This window comes from Salmo salar, chromosome ssa02, assembly GCF_905237065.1.
Source record: "Salmo salar chromosome ssa02, Ssal_v3.1, whole genome shotgun sequence".
NCBI classification, from domain to species: domain Eukaryota; kingdom Metazoa; phylum Chordata; class Actinopteri; order Salmoniformes; family Salmonidae; genus Salmo; species Salmo salar.
This window is the reverse complement of record NC_059443.1, coordinates 87,189,291-87,210,929: the sequence shown is the minus strand read 5'-3', so window position 1 is coordinate 87,210,929 and position 21,639 is coordinate 87,189,291. Positions and strand designations below refer to the sequence as shown.

The 21,639-nt window shown below is 41.6% G+C and overlaps 1 protein-coding gene across 1 annotated transcript in view; it reads right to left on the bottom strand.

The window, feature by feature from the left end:
- Positions 1 to 465: 465 nt before the first annotated feature.
- The window catches only part of LOC106591754 (oocyte zinc finger protein XlCOF26-like), a 64,504-nt gene continuing 43,330 nt past the window's right edge, over positions 466 to 21,639 (bottom strand). The window contains exon 2 of the mRNA XM_045713468.1: positions 466 to 1,972. Within this exon, the coding sequence (XP_045569424.1) occupies positions 921 to 1,972 (1,052 nt within the window). The 3' untranslated portion in view covers positions 466 to 920. The remainder of the gene's footprint in view (positions 1,973 to 21,639) is intronic.

The window sequence follows — 21,639 nt, the reverse complement described above, 5'->3', positions numbered from 1 at the left end:
ACTAACAACAAAAAAAAACACATGGAAATGGGAGATATATTTTACCTCACTGATTAGAGGACAACCTGCAGAAGACAGTCAGCTACATTTTGGAGTGATGCATTTAAATGAAGGGGTTGCTGAACAAAGGAACACTTATTTGTCATAACTCATCGATATCATGTTGAAATCATTTGTGCGAGAGGCGGGAGAGAGGAGAGAGATGAGGTTGCACATCCTGTTAAAACTAACAGCTAACAAACCACACGGAATCTGGGAATAATGTGTACATCCCTGCTTAGAGGACAATTTGTAGAAAACAGCTAGCTACATTTTGAAGTGTTGCATTGTGATTCCAGTGCGTCACCAACGTGGTAAGTATAACACAACTCTTTTTTTGTTAGTCACTTTTTGTAAAATCACATAAATAGTAACTCTTCCAATTCAGAGCCTGGATTTTCCCCCTGAGGCTAATATCCATATCATGTTGAAATCAATAGAACAGGGGACAAACGTTTAGGGTTCTACATTGTGACATCATTAAAATACTCCTTCTACAATGTTAAAACATTCTACATTGTGACATTAATTCATTGATATCATGAAAAAACTCCTTCATGTATCAGATTCCTACGAGTGTTCTCTTGTGTACAGTCAGCTGCACAGATCGACCAAAACTCTTCCCACATTGATCACAGCTATAAGATTTCTCTCCTGTGTGTGTTCTCTTGTGTAAAACTCATCCCACATTGAGTACAGCTATAGGGTTTCTCTCCTGTGTGTATTATCTGGTGTCGAGTCAGAATGTTACATGTAATGACTGATTAAAACTCTTCCCACATTGATCACAGCTATACGGTTTCTCTCCTGTGTGTATTCTATTGTGCACTGTCAGACCACTAGATTGACCAAAACTCATCCCACATTGAGCACAGCAAGGATTATCTCGTGTGTGTTCTCTGGTGTATAGTCAGATAGCTAGCTCTAGTAAAACTCTTCCCACATTGATCACAGCTAGGAGATTTCTCTCCTGTGTGTGTTCTCTGGTGTGATACTAGGCTGTTTAGCCAAGCAAATCTTGTCCCACATTGACTACAACTATATTGTTTCTCTCCTGTGTGTGTTCTCTGGTGTATAGTGAGATAGCTAGAAGTAGAAAAACTCTTCCCACATTGAGTACAGCTAAAAGGTTTCTCTCCTGTGTGTGTTCTCTGATGTGATATCAGGCTTCTTGACTGGGTAAAACTCTTCCCACATTGGGTACAGCTATATGGTTTCTCTCCTGTGTGTGTTCTCTGGTGTCTCTTCAGACCACTAGAACGAACAAAACTCTTCCCACATTGAGTACAGCTAAAAGGTTTCTCTCCTGTGTGTGTTCTCTGATGTGATATCAGGCTAGCTGACAGGGTAAAACTCCTTCCACATTGATTACAGCTAAAAGGTTTCTCTCCTGTGTGTGTTCTCTGATGTGATATCAGGCTTCTTGACTGGGTAAAACGCTTCCCACATTGGGTACAGCTATACGGTTTCTCTCCTGTGTGTGTTCTATGGTGTGCCTTCAGACGGCTAGAACGAACAAAACCCTTCCCACATTGAGTACAGCTATATGGTTTCTCTTGTTTCTCTCCTGTGTGTGTTCTCTGATGTGATATCAGGCTTCTTAACTGGGTAAAACTCTTCCCACATGGGGTACAGCTATACGGTTTCTCTCCTGTGTGTGTTCTCTGGTGTCTCTTCAGACCGCTAGAACAAACAAAACTCTTCCCACATTGAGTACAGCCAAAAGGTTTCTCTTCAGTGTGAATTCTTTGATGTATTTTAAGTTTTACTGAGGAGTTTAATATTTTCCCACAATCAGAGCAGCAGTGAGATTTCTTCCCTGTCGGTCTCTGCAGGTGTTTCTTGAGGAGTTCTGATCTGGAGAAACTATTCTCTGCCTCGTCAGCATCATGATATTGTTGAAGCTCCCCAGAGGATCCACGATAGTCCCGTCTCTCTCCTGTGTGAACAACAAAGTCATACAGATGGTTAAATGTCCACAACAGCAGAAATCCACTGTTTATTTGAGGTAAAAAGGGGTGACCAAATCAAATCAAATTTATTTGTCACATACACATGGTCAGCAGATGTTAACCTGTTGTGGTATAAGGGGCAGTATTTTCACAGCCGGATGAAAAATTTTTCCCGATTTAAACTGGTTACTACTCTTGGCCAAAAACGAGAATATGCATATTATTAGTAGATTTGAATAGAAAACACTCTGAAGTTTCTAAAGCTGTTTGAATGGTGTCTGTGAGTATAACAGAACTCATATGGCAGGCAAAAACCTGAGAAAATTCCAAGCAGGAAGTGGCCTGTCTGAGAACTGTAGTTCTACTTTTGAATCCCTAGAGAAACTACAAATACTTATGAGTTATGTTGCACTTCCTAAGGCTTCCATTGGCTCTCTAAAGCCTTCAGAAAGCGGATTGAGGCGTCTCATGTCTCTGGGCAGAGTATAGTAGGTCAGATTGTCAGTGGACTGCCTGGTGACTAAGAGATTGGATATGCGCGTTCACGTGAGAACGCTGTTTTTTATTTTCCTCTTTGAATGAATACACTATTGTCCGGTTGGAATATTATCGCTACTTTACGAGAAAAATACCATAAAAATGGCTTCTAAGTACGGTAATGGAACATTTTGAATTTTTTTGTCTCGAAATGCGCTCCCGCGTTACCCTTTGGATAGTGATCTGAACGCACAAACAAAACGGAGGTTTTTGGACATAACTATGGATTATTTGGAACAAAAACAACATTTCTTGTGGAAGTAGTAGTCCTGGGAGTGCATTCTGACAAAGATCAGCAAAGGTAATACAATTTTTCTAATACTAATTCTGAGTTTAGTGTGCCCGAAGTTGCCGGGTGTCTGAATAGCTAGCCGTGATGGCTGAGCTATGTACTCAGAATATTGCAAAATGTGCTTTCCCCGAAAAGCTATTTTAAAATCTGACATAGCGATTGCATAAAGAAGTTGTGTATCTATAATTCTTAAAATAATTGTTATGTATTTTGTCAACGTTTATGAAGAGTATTTTTGTAAATTCACCGGAAGTTTGTGGTGGAAAATACATTTTCTGAACATCACGCGCCAATGTAAAAAGCTGTTTTTGGATATAAATATTAACTTGATTGAAGAAAACATACATGTATTGTATAACATAATGTCCTAGGAGTGTCATCTGATGAAGACCGTCAAAGGTTAGTGCATCATTTAGCTGTGTTTACGGTTTCTGTTACATATATGCTTGGAAAATGGCTGTGTGATTATTTGTGTCTATGTACTCTCCTAGCCTAATCTAATATGTGGTTAGATTAACGAGAGTCTTATCTTTAAAATGGAGTAAAATAGTTTATTGTTTGAGAAAATTGAATTGTGGTATTTTAGTAGTTTTGGGATTTCGCGCAATGCAATCCCATTGGCTGTTGGCTAGGTGTCCCGCTGGCGGAAAGGGGTTCCGCTAGCGGAACGTCTAGATGTAACAGGTTAATGCGAGTGCAGCGAAATGCTTGTGCTTCTACTTCCAACCATGCAGTAATATCTAACAAGCAATATAACCTAACAATTTCACAACAACTACCTTATACACACAATTGTAAAGGAATTAATACAAATATGTACATAAAAATATATGAATGAGTGATGCCCGAAACGGTATAGGCAAGATGCAGCAGATGGTATAGAGTACAGTATATACATATGAGATGAGTAATGTAGGGTATGAAAACATTATATAAAGTGGCATTGTTTAAAGTGGCTAATGATACATTTAATTACATCAAGATGGCAAGAAGCAGTAGATGGTATAGCGTACAGTATATACATATGAGATGAGTAATGTAGGGTATGTAAGCAATAGATGAAGTGGCTAGTGATAAATTCATTACATCAATTTTTCCATTATTAAAGTGGCTGGAGTTGAGTCAGTATGTTGGCAGCAGCCACTCAATGTTAGTGATGGCTGTTAAACAATCTGATGGCCTTGAGATAGAAGCTGTTTTTCAGTCTCTTGGTCACCGCTTTGATGCACCTGTACTGACCTCGCCTTCTGGATGATAGCAGGGTGAACAGGCAATGGCTCGGGTGGTTGTTGTCCTTGATGATCTTTTTGGCCTTCCTGTGACATCGGGTGGTGTAGGTGTCCTGGAGGGCAGGTAGTTTGCACCCGGTGATGTGTTGTGCAGACCTCACTACCCTCTGGAGAGCCTTCCGGTTATGGGCGGAGCAGCTGCCGTACCAGGCGGTGATACAGCCCGACAGGATGCTCTCGATTGTGCATCTGTAAAAGTTTGTGAGTGTTTTTAGTGACACGCCAAAATTCTTCAGCCTCCTGAGGTTGAAGAGGCACTGCTGTGCCTTCTTCACCACGCTGTCTGTGTGGGTGGACCATTTCAGTTTGTCCGTGATGTTTACTCCGAGGAACTTAAAAAAACTTTCCACCCCCTCCACTACTGTCCCGTCAATGTAGATAGGGGGCTGCTCCCTCAAGTCCACGATTATCTCCTTTGTTTGTTGACATTGAGTGTGAGGTTATTTTCCTGACACCACACTCCGAGGGCCCTCACCTCCTCCCTGTAGGCCGTCTCGTCGTTGTTGGTAATCAAGCCTACCACTGTAGTGTCGTCTGCAAACTTCATGATTGAGTTGGATGCGTGCATGGCCACTCAGTCGTGGGTGAACAGGGAGTGGAGTACAGGAGAGGGCTGAGAACGCACCCTTGTGGGAACCCAGTGTTGAGGATCAGCGGGGTGGAGACGTTGTTACCTACCCTCACCACCTGGGGGCGGCCCGTCAGGAAGTCCAGGACCCAGTTGCACAGGGCGGGGTCGAGACCCAGGGTCTCGCGCTTAACTTCTTACATCTAGATGTTCTGCTAGCGGAACGCCGCTCCAATATCCAATGATAGGGCGTGGCGCGAATTACAAACTCCTCAAAAATCCCAAAACTTCCAATTTTTCAAACATATGACTATTTTACACCATTTTAAAGACAAGACTCTCCTTTATCTAACCACATTGTCCGATTTCAAAAAGGCTTTACAACAAAAGCAAAACATTAGATTATGTCAGGAGAGTACCCTGCCAGAAATAATCACACACCCATTTTTCAAGCTAGCATATAATGTCACAAAAACCAAAACCACAGCTAAATGCAGCACTAACCTTTGATGATCTTCATCAGATGACACTCCTAGGACATTATGTTATACAATACATGCATGTTTTGTTCAATCAAGTTCATATTTATATCAAAAACCAGCTTTTTACATTTGCATGTGACGTTAAGAACTAGCATACCCCCCGCAAACTTCCGGTGAATTTACTAAATTACTCACGATAAACGTTCACAAAAAACATAATTATTTTAGGAATTATAGATACAGAACTCCTTTATGCAATCGCGGTGTCCGATTTTAAAATAGCTTTTCGGTGAAAGCACATTTTGCAATATTCTGAGTAGATAGCCCGGCCACCATGGCTAGCTATTTTGACACCCACCAAGTTTGGCACTCACCAAACTCAGATTTACTATAAGAAAAATTGGATTACCTTTGCTGTTTTTCGTCAGAATGCACTCCCAGGACTTCTACTTCAACACCCAATGTTGTTTTGGTTCCAAATAATCCATAGTTATATCCAAATAGCTGCGTTCTGTTCTTGCGTTCAAGACACTATCCGAAGGGTGACGCGCCGGCGCATATCGTGACGAAAAATTTCAAAATATTCCATTACCGTACTTCGAAGCATGTCAAACGCTGTATAAAATCAATTTTTATGGGATTTTTCTCGTAAAATAGCGATAATATTCCGCCCGGGAGACGTATCCATTCAAAGACTGAAAGAAGTAAAATGGAGTCGTCACATGCACGCGCGTGCCCGTGTCATTGTTCTCAGCCTGACCACTTTCCAAATCCCCTACTGTTTTTCGCACAGGGACTGCAGAGTCATCATTCCCCGTTCTGGTGCCTTCTGAGAGCCTATGGGAGTCTTAGAAAAGATCACGTTACAACAGAGATCCTCTATTTTCCATAAAGAGGCTATAGAAGGCCAAGAAATGGTCAGAGAGGGCACTTCCTGTATGGAATCTTCTCAGGTTTTGGCCTGCCATATGAGTTCTGTTATACTCACAGACACCATTCAAACAGTTTTAGAAACTTTAGGGTGTTTTCTATCCAAATAAAAATAATTATATGCATATTCTAGTTTCTGGGCAGGAGTAATAACCAGATTAAATCGGGTAGGTTTTTATCCGGCCGTGAAAATACTGCCCCCTATCCTAAACAGGTTAATGACGAGTTTGGAGGGTACTATGGTGTTTAATGCTGAGCTGTAATTAATGAACAGCATTCTTACATAGGTATTCCTCTTGTCCAGATGGGTTAGGGCAGTGTGCAGTGTGATGGCGATTGCATCGTCTGTGGACCTATTGGGGTGGTAAGCAAATTGGAGTGGGTCTAGGGTGTCAGGTAGGGTGGAGGTGATATGGTCCTTGACTAGTCTCTCAAAGCAGTTCATGATGACGGAAGTGAGTGCTACAGGGCGGTAGTCATTTAGCTCAGTTAGCTTTCTTGGGAACAGGAACAATGGTGGCCCTCTTGAAGCATGTGGGAACAGCAGACTGAGATAGGGATTGATTGAATATGTCCGTAAAAACACCAGCCAGTTGGTCTGCGCATACTCTGAGGACACGGCCGGGGACAGCCTTGCGAGGGTTAACACATTTAAATGTTTTACTCACCTGGGCTACAGTGAAGGAGAGCCCGCAGGTTTTGGTAGCGGGCCGTGTCAGTGACACTGTATTGTCCTCAAAGCGAGCAAAAAAATGGTTTAGTCTGTCTGGGAGCAAGGCATAATGGTCCGCGACGGGGCTGTTTTTTCTTTTGTAGTCCGTGATTGACTGTAGACCCTGCCACATACCACTCGTGTCTGAGCCGTTGAATTGCGACTCCACTTTGTCTCTATACTGACGCTTAGCTAGTTTGATTGCCTTGCGGAGGGAATAGCTACACTGTTTGTATTCGGTCATGTTTCCGGTCACCTTGCCCTGATTAAAAGCAGTGGTTCGCACTTTCTGTTTTGCGCGAATGCTGCCATCAATCCACGGTTTCTGGTTGGGGAATGTTTTGATAGACGCTGTGGGTACGACATCACCGATGCACTTGCTAATAAACTCGCTCACCGAATCAGCGTATTCGTCAATGTTGTTGTTCGCCGCAATGCGGAACATATCCCAGTCCACGTGATCGAAGCAATCTTGAAGCGTGGAATCCGATGGGTCGGACCAGCGTTGAACAGACCTGAGTGCAGGTGCTTCCTGTTTTAGTTTTTGTCTATAGGCTGGGAGCAACAAAATGGAGTCGTGGTCAGCTTTTCCGAAGGGAGGGCAGGGAGGGCCTTCTATGCATCGCGGAAGTTAGAATAACAGTGGTCTAGGGTTTTGCCCTCCCTGGTAGCACAGTCGATATGCTGATAGAATTTGGGGAGCCTTATTTTCAGATTAGCCTTGTTAAAATCCCCAGCTACAATGAATGCAACCTCAGGATATGTGGTTTCCAGTTTACATAGAGTCGAATGAAGTTCTTTGAGGGCCGTCGATGTGTCTGCTTGGGGGGAATATACACAACTGTGAGTATGATCAAAGAGAATTCTCTTGGTAGATAATGCGCTCGGCATTTGATTGTGAGGAATTCTAAGTCAGGTGAACAAAAGGACTTGAGTTCCTGTATGTTGTTATGATCACACCACATCTCGTTAATCATAAGGCATACACCCCCACCCTTCTTCTTACCAGAGAGATGCTTGTTTCTGTCGGCGCGATGCGTGAAGAAACCAGGTGGCTGTACCGACTCAGATAACGTGTCTCGAGTGAGCCACGTTTCCGTGAAACAAAGAACGTTACAGTCTCAGATGTCTCTCTGGAATGCTACCCTTGCTCGGATTTCGTCTACCTTGTTGTCAAGAGACTGGACATTGGCGAGTAGTATGCTCGGGAGCGGGGCGCGATGTGCCCGTCTACGGAGCCTGACCAGAAGACGGCTCCGTCTGCCCCTTCTGCCGCGTAGTTGTTTTGGATTGCCAGCTGGGATCCGATCCATTGTCCTGGGTGGTGGTCCAAACAGAGGATGCGCTTCGGGAAAGTCGTATTCCTGGTCGTAATGTTGGTGAGTTGACGTTGCTCCTATATCCAATAGTTCCTCCCGACTGTATGTAATAAAACCTAAGATTTCCTGGGGTAACAATGTAAGAAATAACACATAAAAAACAAAATACTGCATAGTTTCCTAGGAACGCGAAGCAAGGCGGCCATCTCTGTCGGCGCTGGAAGAGAGAGTACCCATGAAGTTATACAACAATTGACATCTGTTAAATGATTTGGCAAGACTATCTTAAGACAGTCATGTTGTTGAAACTCTAAGCAGTGTGCCAGACGCCTTTTGGCCTCCAATATAGGCCCCTTTCTGTGATTGCTAAAATTGCAGCGATGCACACGCAATTTGGTTGTAGAAACTCCTCCATTCTAATGAGGAAACCGATAGTTATGGATGTAGTATATCTGGTAATGAGGAAACCACTAGTTATGGATGTAGTATATCTGGTAATGAGGAAACAGCTAGTTATGGATGTAGTATATCTGGTAATGAGGAAACAGCTAGTTATGGATGTAGTATATCTGGTAATGAGGAAACCGCTAGTTATGGATGTAGTATATCTGGTAATGAGGAAACCACTAGTTATGGATGTAGTATATCTGGTAATGAGGAAACCACTAGTAATGGATGTAGTATATCTGGTAATAGGAAACCACTAGTTATGGATGTAGTGTATCTGGTAATGAGGAAACCACTAGTTATGGATGTAGTATATCTGGTAATGAGGAAACCACTAGTAATAGATGTAGTATATCTGGTAATAGGAAACCACTAGTTATGGATGTAGTGTATCTGGTAATGCGGAAACCACTAGTTATGGATGTAGTATATCTGGTAATGAGGAAACCGATAGTTATGGATGTAGTATATCTGCCTGGAGCAAAAATGGTGAGCAAAGATTATTGTTTTTCACAATGTATTCTGAATATTACAGCGCAAGATCAGGAGTGCTACTCAAGGAAACTCACATTAAGCTCTGTGTCTATTCACTAACTCACCACCGTGGGGGAAAACTCATAGGCTGACAGCAAAAATAGCCTCCATTTACTGGTTGCATATGAGTGCATTTCACACTACTTGTGGATTATAATTGTAAGGCTCGTTTGAATGTCCTGATTAATATGTTTGTGTTATTGTCGCAAATCATCTGCTTTACACTTAAAAAACACTTCAACCAGTAAAATGCTCTTTGGCTAGCTTTGTCATCAGCCTGACAATGAGGGTTTGTCCACTAAGTGTTTAACAAATTGGCCCATAACTTCACCTAACAATAACATAGACCTACTGTAGGAACCATAACTTCACCTAACAACAACATAGACCTAGGACTATAAATCATTTAATATTTCAGGTGAAACATGGAAATTAAAATATCTTTGTCATGACATTTCATAACCTGATCACCAGATAATTTTGTGAATAATCCCACTAGGCTACTCTGTAATGTGTTTTCATTGTAAATGTCCTAAATAAAGGAAAATAGTTACGTGGTTTGTACAATAGCCTATCCATCAAGGAACAGATCTCTACACATTATGAGCTAAGTATCTCTGTGTCCAAACAGACTAACGAGACCCTACTGTAAATCAAGCAGACAATAACACATTATAAACATAAATTTGTTAGCGATGTTGGATCCAACGTGGAGCACGGCATAACTGTCTTTACCAGAGTAATGAATGAAGAAGCACTTTGGTTGTTGTTGCATGTTGTGATGTTTGTCATGTGACTGTCATTCAGAAAATGATTTCCTGGATCAGCTGATGATAGTTGAACATGTGACTGTAACTAAACAGCTACAGTATTAAGTATTATGTGTAATTATTGAAGAACTGCGTTAATGACAGTATCGATTTGGGTGTTGTCAATAAAGTTAAGGTGACTCGGGTAGAACCATTGGATTTAGCAAACTCTGAAATGATTTAGGATTTCTGTGCCCATGAAAACTGTTTTCCCAGCGTAACATAAGGAGACACTAAATGTTACGTAGTTAGAGAGCATTTCAGAGATCTGAATACAAAAAAAACTGTCCTAATAGGACAATAACCTAAACCACAAGGCCAAATCTACACTGGAGGAACTTACCAAGATGACATTGAATGTTCCTGAGTGGCCTCGTTACAGTTTCGACTTAAATCGTCTTGGAAGTCTATGGCAAGACCAGAAAATGGCTTTCTAGCAATGATCAACAACCAACTTGGCAGAACAGGAAGGATTTTAAAAAGAATAATGAATATTCACATGAAGATCAGTCGCCTATTGGATGACATCACGATTTCCCACCAAGCCATGAATGCCTTACTATGACATCACTCACTCCTTCTAGTTTGCAGTTGTCAAACAAAACACTCTTTTTTTCAAAACGAATATATTTCCCTTTAGTGTGTTTATACTTCACTGTACTTATATACTTCTTTTCAACAGGAAAGGTTTAAAAAAAAAATCACTGGAGGACGTCATGAACAATTCCGACAGTACAAAAACATATTCAAGTGTAGAATGTCATTTTAAAAATCACACATTAGTTCAACAACTTCCGAGTTTGTGTCCCTGTTTTATTAGATAGTACTCACTGTATTTACTGGTGTTAATCAGATCAATGTCCCTGTTTTATAAGATAGTACTCACTGTATTTACTGGTGTTAATTAGTTCTCCAGTCTTCTCTTCTTCATCCTCCTCTAATGTGACAGTAATCTCCCCCTCTTCATCCTTTATTCCAAAAACGTCTTCATCTTCTTTCACTTCATCCTCCACTCCAAAAACTGCATCTTCCTCCTTTTCTTTCACAGTAACATCCTCTTCCTCTTTCACTCTGAAGGCGTCTTTCTCTGTAACGTCTTTCTCTTCTTCTTCTTTCACTGTAACAGCTTCACCCTCTACTTGTTTTTGTATTGTAACAGCCTCCTCTTCCTCCTCCTCTTTCACCAGAGCTTCTTTCTCCGTCCAGCAGACCTCCTCTTCTTTAACAGGAGGAGAGTAGCTTAGTGAACTCATGGTCGGGGATAATAGCTAGCTAGCATTAGCGACTAGACTAGTGCTAACTTAACCAGCCAGCTAGCTGACTTACAACGTAAATATTAAATTAAATGGGGGTAGCTAGTTGTTTCAACCTAGGTATATTTAAATCCTAGTGGCAATTAAACCACGAAATCGTATAAAGAAGTTGAATGTTCCGACTTTGTTGGCTAGCGAGCTACCGAGGTGGCTGCAGTTGTTGAAGAAGCGTTCCGTCCACTAGATTATACGTCACACTAGAAACATCGGCTGAAAGACACATATCGCCATCTGCTGTCTGGAGGGATGAAACGCTGTTGAGGAGGGAAAACTTTTTTTATTCTTCATGTAATTATAATATTATAAAGCAGTTTAGGGAAACGTTTTTTCTCTCTCCATTAAATATGAATATTATATCAACACTTACAAAGAGCAACAAGTGTTGTTTGATTAGTTCAGATTTTTTATGAGAATTTAAAACAAACTTAACCTCTACTTCACATCTGTATTTCTGATTCAGTCAAATAACTAGATATCAAAATAAGCACCTAGTTATTGATACCCTTGATAAAGATGAGCAAAAATTAATGTATAAAATAAATAAATAAACTTTACCCACTACCAGGATATTTTAGCCCAAAACCTGGTTACCTCTGCTAGGAGGCTGAAACGTGGCCATAAGTGGATCTTCCAGCAAGACACATCAACATCCACAAAGAAATGGTTAACGGGGAACAAAATCAACATTTTTCTATGGCCATCTCAGTCTTTGGACTTGAACTCCATTAAAAATCTGTGGTTTGAATTGAACAGGGCAGTCCATAAGCGCAGACGAAATCAATCAAGGACCTGGGGAGATTTTGTTTGGAGGAATGGTGTAAGATCCCACCCAATGTGTTCTCTAATCCCATAAAACATTTCAGCGCCGTTATCCTCCCAAGGGGAGGGTGCTGGAGTATTGAAAACATGGGTGGCAATAATTCAGACCCCTACCTTTTGAGAATTACATGTTAAACTAAATCTCTTTTTCTGATCAATTGTATTAGTATAAAATAATAAAATTTCCCTTTTTTATGTTGGTGTACCAATACACCATGTAGATGTATATAATGAACTGACTAGGTCTATACTGCTCCTACATGGTGTAACAATGCATCATGTAGATGTATATAATGAACAGACTAGGTCTATACTGCTCCTACATGGTGTAACAATAAATCATGTAGATGTATATAATGAACAGACTAGGTCTATACTGCTCCTACATGGTGTAACAATACATCATGTAGATGTATATAATGAACAGACTAGGTCTATACTGCTCCTACATGGTGTAACAATACATCATGTATATGTATATAATGAACAGACTAGGTATTTTCTGCTCCTAACTGGTGTAACAATACATCATGTGGGGCTTTACCGCAATGCCGTTAGTGTGACGTATAATTTAGTGGACGGAACGCTTCTTTCAACAGCAGCAACAGTTAGTCAGCCACCTCAGTAGCTTGCTAGACAAAATAGCCGAACCAATAAAGCTCTTTAGACGCCTTCGTGTATATTAGCCACTGTGTTTTAAACCCACTTCTGTCGTCTAGTTAGTTATCCGATTTATTATCATATTTACGGTGTTGTTGTTATAATTCAGCTAACGGGCTGGTTAAGTTCCCGTGAAAGAGGAGGCTGTTACAGTGAAAGAAGAAGAGAAAGACGTTTCAATTAAAGAAGAGGAAGACGCGTTCAGAGTGAAAGAGGAGGAGAGGGAGATGTCTGTCACATTGGAAGAAGAGGATGAAACGGAATATCTCGGCGCGGTTTCCCTAAGGCATGTTAAGGCATCAAATGGTTCTAAGGATGAACAGGCCCTGATTAACACTAGTAAGTACTGTCTTAAAAACAGAGGCACAAACTCTGCAGTTGTTGACACCACACATCAGCTCAAAGGGAAAATCTGCAATATCTACATCCATATTTAGACTTTTAAATTATTTATTTATTTATAGCCATTTATTATTGAAGAATATAACACATGCCCAATGAGCTTTGTTCAACTGTTGTACCCCATCAGAACCCCAAATAAGCTTTTTTTACTCCAATGTTAAGAAACAATGTAAATGTAAATCAACACTGTATAGCCTCGTGGTTAAAACTATAATGTTGATATCATGGATGGTCAGTCCTTGCATCCATAGGTCTGTCTATGAATTTGAAAGTAGTTAATTTCTCGAGCCCCATCCATCATCTTATTCCCAAAACAGTGGTGGAATTACAGCTTTGTTATTGTTTGTACTGCAGATTGGTTGATTGATTGTGTGGCTTTTTTAAAGGGACAACCTAGGATTTAAACAGCAACAAAATGTCAGCCCTGAGACTTGGTTTGGTAAACAGCTGAGGGATGGGGGCTGGAGAAATGTTACCACTCTCACATTCATAGAGGAAGGTATTGTAGCAACCGTAACCCAAAACCTAGTTCAGACATCTTGGCATAACAGTTAAGGTGTTGGCTTGACAGTCACTGGACCCAGGTTTGAGTCCAGCTCAGGGCTACCCCCTAAATTTACTACACTATGAATACAAGGACTGGCCATCCATAAGGTCAAAATGATGGTTTTAACCATATGTCGGGGCTATACAGTGCTTGTTTACAAACAGTGGCGTTTTATGAGCTTATGTTTTGGTTTCTGGTGGGGTAGTACGGTTTAATCATTTGAGGCATGTATAAGTTATATTCTTCAAGAATCAATGGTTATATAGTAAATGGGTCTTTCTATAACTGCCAGTGTAGATTTCCTGTGAGGGTAAAATTGTTAGAGCTGTTGATAAGTCATTAGCTGTGTTAGAATACTCATACTAATCGTTCTATTTGTGATGTTAATTGAGTATATAGTATGCTTATTGGTCATAGTATGACGTAGTTAGTATGCCAAAAGTTCCCGGATGTCGTACTAAATTCGCCAAAATATGACGTAAACACGCAGTACGTTAGGGCCCATAATGCAATTCTTCAGGAAATGGGCGCGGCTTCACATCGTTTTCAGATTTGAAGATAATGGCGGAAAATATTCAGCCGAAGTCCAATGAGAGCCGATACAAAATCATTGTTTTAACTAATTATGGCAAATGTTGAGGAATGTAATAAAGTAATGACTTTTCAAATAAGTTACCTTACACGTTATTTTGGCTGACAATTTGTTAGCATATTATTACAGCAGTATGTACCGGCATGTTAACTAGCTACCTGACGTTAGTTGGCTACTTATACATCAAACTTGCCAGTATATTAACTATATTCTGTCTAACTAACTACCCAACGTTTATTGACTTGATTATTCCCATCATTCTTAGCTTAGCTAAATGGTATAGTCGTTTGGCTTTCTCAATGGACATTCGGGTGCTTTAATAAATTTGCTCTGGCTATCTACTCTGATTTCAGAGCACTCGTCTGAGTACCAGAGAGCCGAATAATGAATTTACTAGCGCTCAACACCCGTTGAATATGTCCAGGTGTCAGTAAACTTAGGCAAAAAAAAAGGTAATTAAATGTTTTCCAACAGCAAAGTTACAGTGACTCTGGATAACATGAAAACTGCCTAACCAGGTCTGCTAGGGCGAGGAAAATGGTCAGAGTCTCATTTGTGTCTGGAAGTATCTAGCAAGCTAAGGTCAGAACGGTCAAATCAACCCAACTCCTCGGCCGGAGCGGCCAGTGGCTCCGAGAGCGAAACGGTCTCAATTTATAAAAGGACAATCTGACAACGGTCTGAATTTATGAAGCACTCTGGTATTCAAGATTTAATTTAAAAACACACCCGAAATCGGAAAATGTCTAACTTGTAATGTGTTATGCTAACTAGCTAGCTAGCAAGAGGTTGCATAGCAACAGCATAAACTTCCGGTAGACAGGAAAAGAGCGCTCAACTGAAAAGATACGGTTCGGTTACAGTTTACAGTTTACTACAATTAACTAATAGTATGTAGTATATACTCATTAAGTATGTAGTTGGCTCAGTTGGTAGAGCATGGTGTTTGCAACGCCAGGGTTGTGGGTTCGATTCCCACGGGGGACCAGTAGGGAGAATTTTTTTTATGAAATGTATGCATTCACTACTGTAAGTCGCTCTGGATAAGAGCGTCTGCTAAATGACTAAAATGTCAAATGTATACTACAATTAACTAATAGTATGTAGTATATACTCATTAAGTATGTAGTTACAGTATACTACAATTAAACTCTCTTGGGCTGGTGTTTTGTTTTGTACACTTTGTACAAAATAATAAAACGCAGAACTACAGGATGTTTCTTAACATAACTCTTTATTAACTAGCTACAACTACATGTTAGCCTATCTCCAACCACGATCAACTGCCCATGACCTAACCGTCTGGGTGGTCTTAACCAATCACCGCACAGTATGATACGGCGGTAAAATGCATCCAATTATAATTCAGTATGTATTCACATATGAATATTACATCCCCCTTCTTTTAAACAAAATACAAATGTTTTACATATTCTAAGCTTTTCTTTTGGATACATGCTCTGTAGTTTGAACTCAAGGTAAGTAACCATTTATATTGCATAATACACCAACTGAATCAACATAGACTCTGAAACAATGATCCAACTTTTCAAACAAGGGATTCTCAGCAACTCAGCTTTCACTGTAGAAATGACATCTTAACATTTGAAACAAATACAATACCAAAGCATGTCAAGTGAACTTTCAATAACAAGTTTACAGTCTGGAACGCTTTTAGGGCAGCGATCCGCCTACACCCTTTGACATTTCACAGGTCGAGGACAGCTCTGGGCTTGACCTCTCTTCCTGACCTTGTGCGATATGATGTTGAGCATGCTTCTGTGTCAGTCAACAGCTCTTGTGGTGTTGCAGGTAAGTGTGGTGTATGTTGTGCTGTGTGTGTGTTTAGTCCATCACGTTCTCTTTCAGGGGAACAGTTCATCTCATCAGTGTGTTGTTCTTTTGTGTTCAGTAAGTGACGACGATTGCGGCGGTACACTGCTCCTTCTGCTGTGCGGACGTGATATGAACGTTCAGTGTCAGCTGGCTGGATGACGACTGCTGGTTTCCAGAGGCCATGCTCCTGGATTCTAACTGACTCTCCGTCGATCAGTGGTGGCAGTGGTCTAGCTGACCTGTCGTAGTATCGCTTTTGTTGTTGTTGTCTCTGTGCACGTTTTTCATGCATTTCCTTGTAGCTGACAACCTCAGGTTGCAGCTGCTGGTTGGTGCTGGGAAGGGTTGAGCGAAGTCTGCGGCTCATCAACAGCTGGGCTGGTGATTTGAAGTTGTCAACTGGAGTGTTGCGGTATTCAAGGAGACTGAGGTAGGGGTCTCTCTTGTCTGCTTTTGCTTTGTCCATGAGTGATTTAGCAATCTGCACAGATTTTTCAGCAAGGCCATTACTTTGAGGGTAATGTGGGCTTGTGGTGACATGTGTGAACTCCCATGCTTTTGTGAAGGATTCAAACTCATTTGATTTGTAACAGGGCCCATTGTCAGATATTAAAGTCTCTACAATGCCATGCCTGGCGAAGGCTGCTTTCAGCTTGTGTATCACAGCTGCAGATGTGGTGCTGTGAAGCTTGTCGAGTTCGAAGTATCTGCTGTAGTAGTCCACTGTTACGATGTAGTCCTCGTTGTTCCAGGTGAACAGATCGGTTGCCACAACCTGCCAGGGTCGGTCTGGGATACAGTGAGGTAACATTGGCTCTTTGGTGTTTGAGGGGCGTCTTTCAAGACAGATGGTGCATCTACCAACAATGTCCTCTATTTGTTTGCACATTCCAGGCCAAAACAAAATGTCCCGTGCTCTCTGTTTGCACTTTTCCATGCCCATGTGTCCAGCATGGATCTTTGTCAAAATCTCTTCTCTGAGACTGGTAGGAATAATGATTTTCTCTCCTTTGAAAATGATTCCGTTGATCTGTGATAGTTCATCACGATGGTTCCAGAATTCTGAGACTCTCTGAGGGCATTTTCTTCTCTCCTCAGGCCATCCATCCTGTATGACTTTCCTCAGCTGTGTGAGTTGTGAGTCCTTTTCTGTTTCTGCTTGGATCTCCTTCAGTTTCGTGTCACTAACTGGTAAGTTGCTGTACACAGTGTGCACTTGCATGTCCATGCCCTCACTGAGGCTGCTGTCCTTGTAGGTAAGAAACTTCCTGGAGAGTGTGTCTGCGACAGGGATGTCTTTGCCTGGACGGTGAGTGATTGTGAAGTCGTATTTTTGTATTTGAAGGATCATTCTCTGTAGCCTTGGCGGGGCTGCAGCTAGTGGTTTCCTCATGATTGACTCAAGGGGCTTGTGGTCGGATTCCACAATGACTTGTCGTCCATATACGTACTGATGGAAACGTTTACATCCGAACAGAATGGCATAGAGCTCCTTTTCGATTTGAGCGTAGTTGATTTCACAGTCTGTGAGAGATTTGGAAGCGTAGCCGATGGGCTTTCCTTCTTGCAGTAGCACTGCACCTAGTCCATACTTCGACGCGTCCACTTGGAGTCTGAGCTCTTTGTTGGGGTCGTAGTAGGCAAGGATTGGTCCTGGTTCTCTCGTGATCAAGTCTTTCACATTCTGGAAAGCAATGTCGTGTTGCTTGTCCCAAAGAAACTCACTGGACTGCTTTAGCAGTTGACGCAGGGGTGCATTAGCATTGGAGAGGCTGGGTGCGAACTTGGCTAAGTAGTTGACCATGCCAAGCACTGTTTCCAGCTCTGCACGGTTCTTTGGTGGCTCCATTTCTTTTATGGCTGAGATCTTCTGTGGATCTGGCTTGATTCCATTCGCTGTGAGAAGATGTCCGAAGTAGCTGACCTCTGTAGCGCTGACTGTGCTCTTCTCGGGGTTGAGCCGGACTCCTCTCTCGCGGGACCTTTGCAGCATCGCGCGGAGGTTTCGGTCGTGCTCCTCTTTGGTTCGACCATAAACAAGGATGTCGTCCACAATTGCCACAACTCCGTCGAGGCCTTCATATACTTCGTCAATCTTTCGCTGAAACTCGTCTTGGGCTGAGATAATCCCAAAAGGCAGGCGACGGAACCTGTAGCGTCCAAACGGTGTGTTGAATGTTGTAAGCTTAGATGACTCTTCTGTGAGCTTGATAGCCCAGTAGCCTGATCTAGCGTCCATGACACTGAAGTAGTGTGCTCCCGCTAGCTTGTGCGTGATACCATCTAGCGTCGGTAAAGGGTAATGGGGCCGTTTGATAGCCTTGTTCAAGTCTCTTGGGTCGAGGCATACTCGGAGCTTGCCTGTGCGTGGTTTCTCCACCACCACTAACGCGTTTACCCAGTCAGTCGGTTCTGTAACCTTGGTGACTATGTCAGATTGCTCCATGCTCTCCAACTCTTTCTTCAGACAGGCACGGAGAGCAAGGGGAATCTTTCTCGGTGGGTAGACCACAGGGGTTGCGTCTGGGTCAAGGTGAATGGTACATTCTCCTGGGAATAATCCTATTCCTGTAAAGACATCAGCAAACTCCTCCAGTACATTTTCTGTCTCTACTGGTGCTGTTACTGATAAAACTAGCTTGATGAGGTCCATGTCTAAACATGCTTTAAGACCTAGCACTGCAGGTGCTCTAGTGTCAACAACGTAAAAGTCCAACATCATGTCACTTTCCTTGTATTTGCATTTGAAAGTGCATGTGCCTTTTACTGGGAGCTGTTCACCACCATAACCATTCAGTCTGCGCATGGTGGGCTGTAGCTCGCACTCAGATGTCAAGCTGCGGTACTTATTCAGAGGAATAATGTTTACTTGTGCACCAGTGTCTAGTTTGAACTTTAGCTTTGTGCCTTGTGTTCCTATCTCAATGTCAGCAAAGGCTTGCTCTGTCTCTGATATGTGACTTTTCTGTGTCACTGAATCAATAAACAGTTCATCATCATTTGACTCTTTGATTGACATTTCATCTTCACTCACTGTGTGTACTGTTTTTCCACGGTAAGCTCTGCACACTTTTGCAAAGTGATTCCATTTACCACATTTAGTACACTGTTTGCCTTTAGCTGGGCAATTTCCTTGTTCGCCATGCACTTTGTATCCACAATATCCACATGTTTTGGGGCGTTTTGAGTCTGTGTCGCTCTGTTTTGGAGTTATGTCTCTCTCCGTTCTGAAACGCTCTCTCTGGGCACCGGAGGTGTGCTTTGATGTCTGCCTGACTGCGTGCACTGCTTGTTCACGTGATGCGCTCGTGCTGCGGCGCGAAATGGTTTTCATCTGAGCCTGTGCTAGCTCGTGAGATCTGGCTATGTCGATAGCTTTGTCCAGCGTTAGCTCAGACCCAACATTCAAAAGTTTCTCTCTCACTCGCGGTGAGTGTATTCCAAATACAATACGGTCCCTGACCATCTCATCCTTGTTTGCATAATCACAGTCTTTCACAAGCAGACGCAGCTCAGTCACAAACTGTTCAAAAGACTCGCTAGCTCCCTGTACTTTCTCATGGAATTTGTACCTATCGAAAATTGTATTAGTCTTCGGCACAACATATGCTTCAAAACGATCGTAGTATGTTTTCAGTACCTTTGATTCAGCCTCGGTAAGTGTCCATGTGTTGTAAATATCTCTCCCTTTTTCACCGATCCAGAGGAGCAGGTAGCTACATTTTTCCTCTTCTCCTCTTTCCTTCAGGGGACCCGTGAACATTAGCTCCACATGCTGTTTGTACTTACGCCATGCATCGGGTAAGTTTGTAGACTCCCAGTCCATTCGAGGTGAAGGAACTCCAGAAAAATCCATCTTTTAAGACCATTTACTCTGACACCATGTTTTGTTTTGTACACTTTGTACAAAATAATAAAACGCAGAACTACAGGATGTTTCTTAACATAACTCTTTATTAACTAGCTACAACTACATGTTAGCCTATCTCCAACCACGATCAACTGCCCATGACCTAACCGTCTGGGTGGTCTTAACCAATCACCGCACAGTATGATACGGCGGTAAAATGCATCCAATTATAATTCAGTATGTATTCACATATGAATATTACAGCTGGTAGGACGCTACCATCCCACTCGCCAACAGCCAGTGAAATAGCAGGGCGCCAAGTTCAAAACAACAAAAATCTCATAATTCTAATTTCTCAAACATACAACTGTTTTACACCATTTTAAAGATAAACTTCTCGTTAATCCAACCACATTGTCCGATTTCAAAAAAGCTTTACGGCGAAAGCATAGCATTAGATTATGTTAGGACAGCACCTAGACAAGAAAAACCACACAGCCATTTTCCAACCAAGGAGAGGCGTCACAAAAAAACAGAAATACAGCAAAAATGAATCACTAACCTTTGATGATCTTCATCAGATGGCACTCATAGGACTTCATGTATCACATAATACATGTATGTTTTGCTCAATAAAGTTCATATTTATATTAAAAAAAATTTTTTACATTGGCGTGTAATGTTCAGAAATGTTTTGCCTCCCAAAACTTCCAGTGAATGAGCACGTCAATTTACAGAAATACTCATCATAAACGTTGACAAAATATACAACTGTTATTCAAAGAATTATAGATACACTTCTCCTTAATGCAACCGCTGTGTCAGATTTCAAAAAAACTTTACAGCGAAAGCACACTTTGCAATAATCTGAGTACGGCGCTCAGTCAGGATACCCGCCATTTTGTGGAGTCAACAAAACTCAGAAAAAGCATTATAAATATTCACTTACCTTTGATGATCTTCAACGGAATGCACTCCCAGGAATCCCAGTTCCACAATAAATGTTCAACTGTTTCGATAAAGTCCATATATATGGCCAAATACCTCCTTTTTGTTCGCGCGTTGGTCGAGTAATCCAAATGCACTGTGCTCACGCAGTAAGTTCAGACGAAAAGTCAAAAAAGTTTTAATACAGTTCGTAGAAACATGTCAAACGATGTATAGAATCAATCTTTAGGATGTTTTTATCATAAATCTTCCATAATATTCCAACCGGGCAAGTCCTCTGTCTTCAAAAAAGAAAAGGAACACAGCTAACTCTCACGGGTGCGCGCACCACTGAGCTCATGTCATTTTCTCAGTCATCTACTTCCAAGACCTCTTATTCTCTCCCCATTCACAGTAGAAGCATGGAACAACATTCTAAAGACTGTTGACGTCTAGTGGCAGCCTTAGGAAGTGCAAAATGACCCCAAAGACACTGTATACTGGATAGGCAATCACTTGAAAAACTACAAACCTCAGATTTCCACACTTCCTGGTTGGATTTTTCTCAGGTTTTTGCCTGCCATATGAGTTCTGTTAAACTCACAGACATCATTCAAACAGTTTTAGAAACTTCAGAGTGATTTCTATCCAAATATACTAATAATATGCATATTCTACATTCTGGGCCTGAGTAGCAGGCAGTTTATTATGGGCACGCTTTTCATCCGGCCGTCAAAATACAGCCCCCTATCCCAAAGAAGTTAACAATCCTCCAAACGAGCT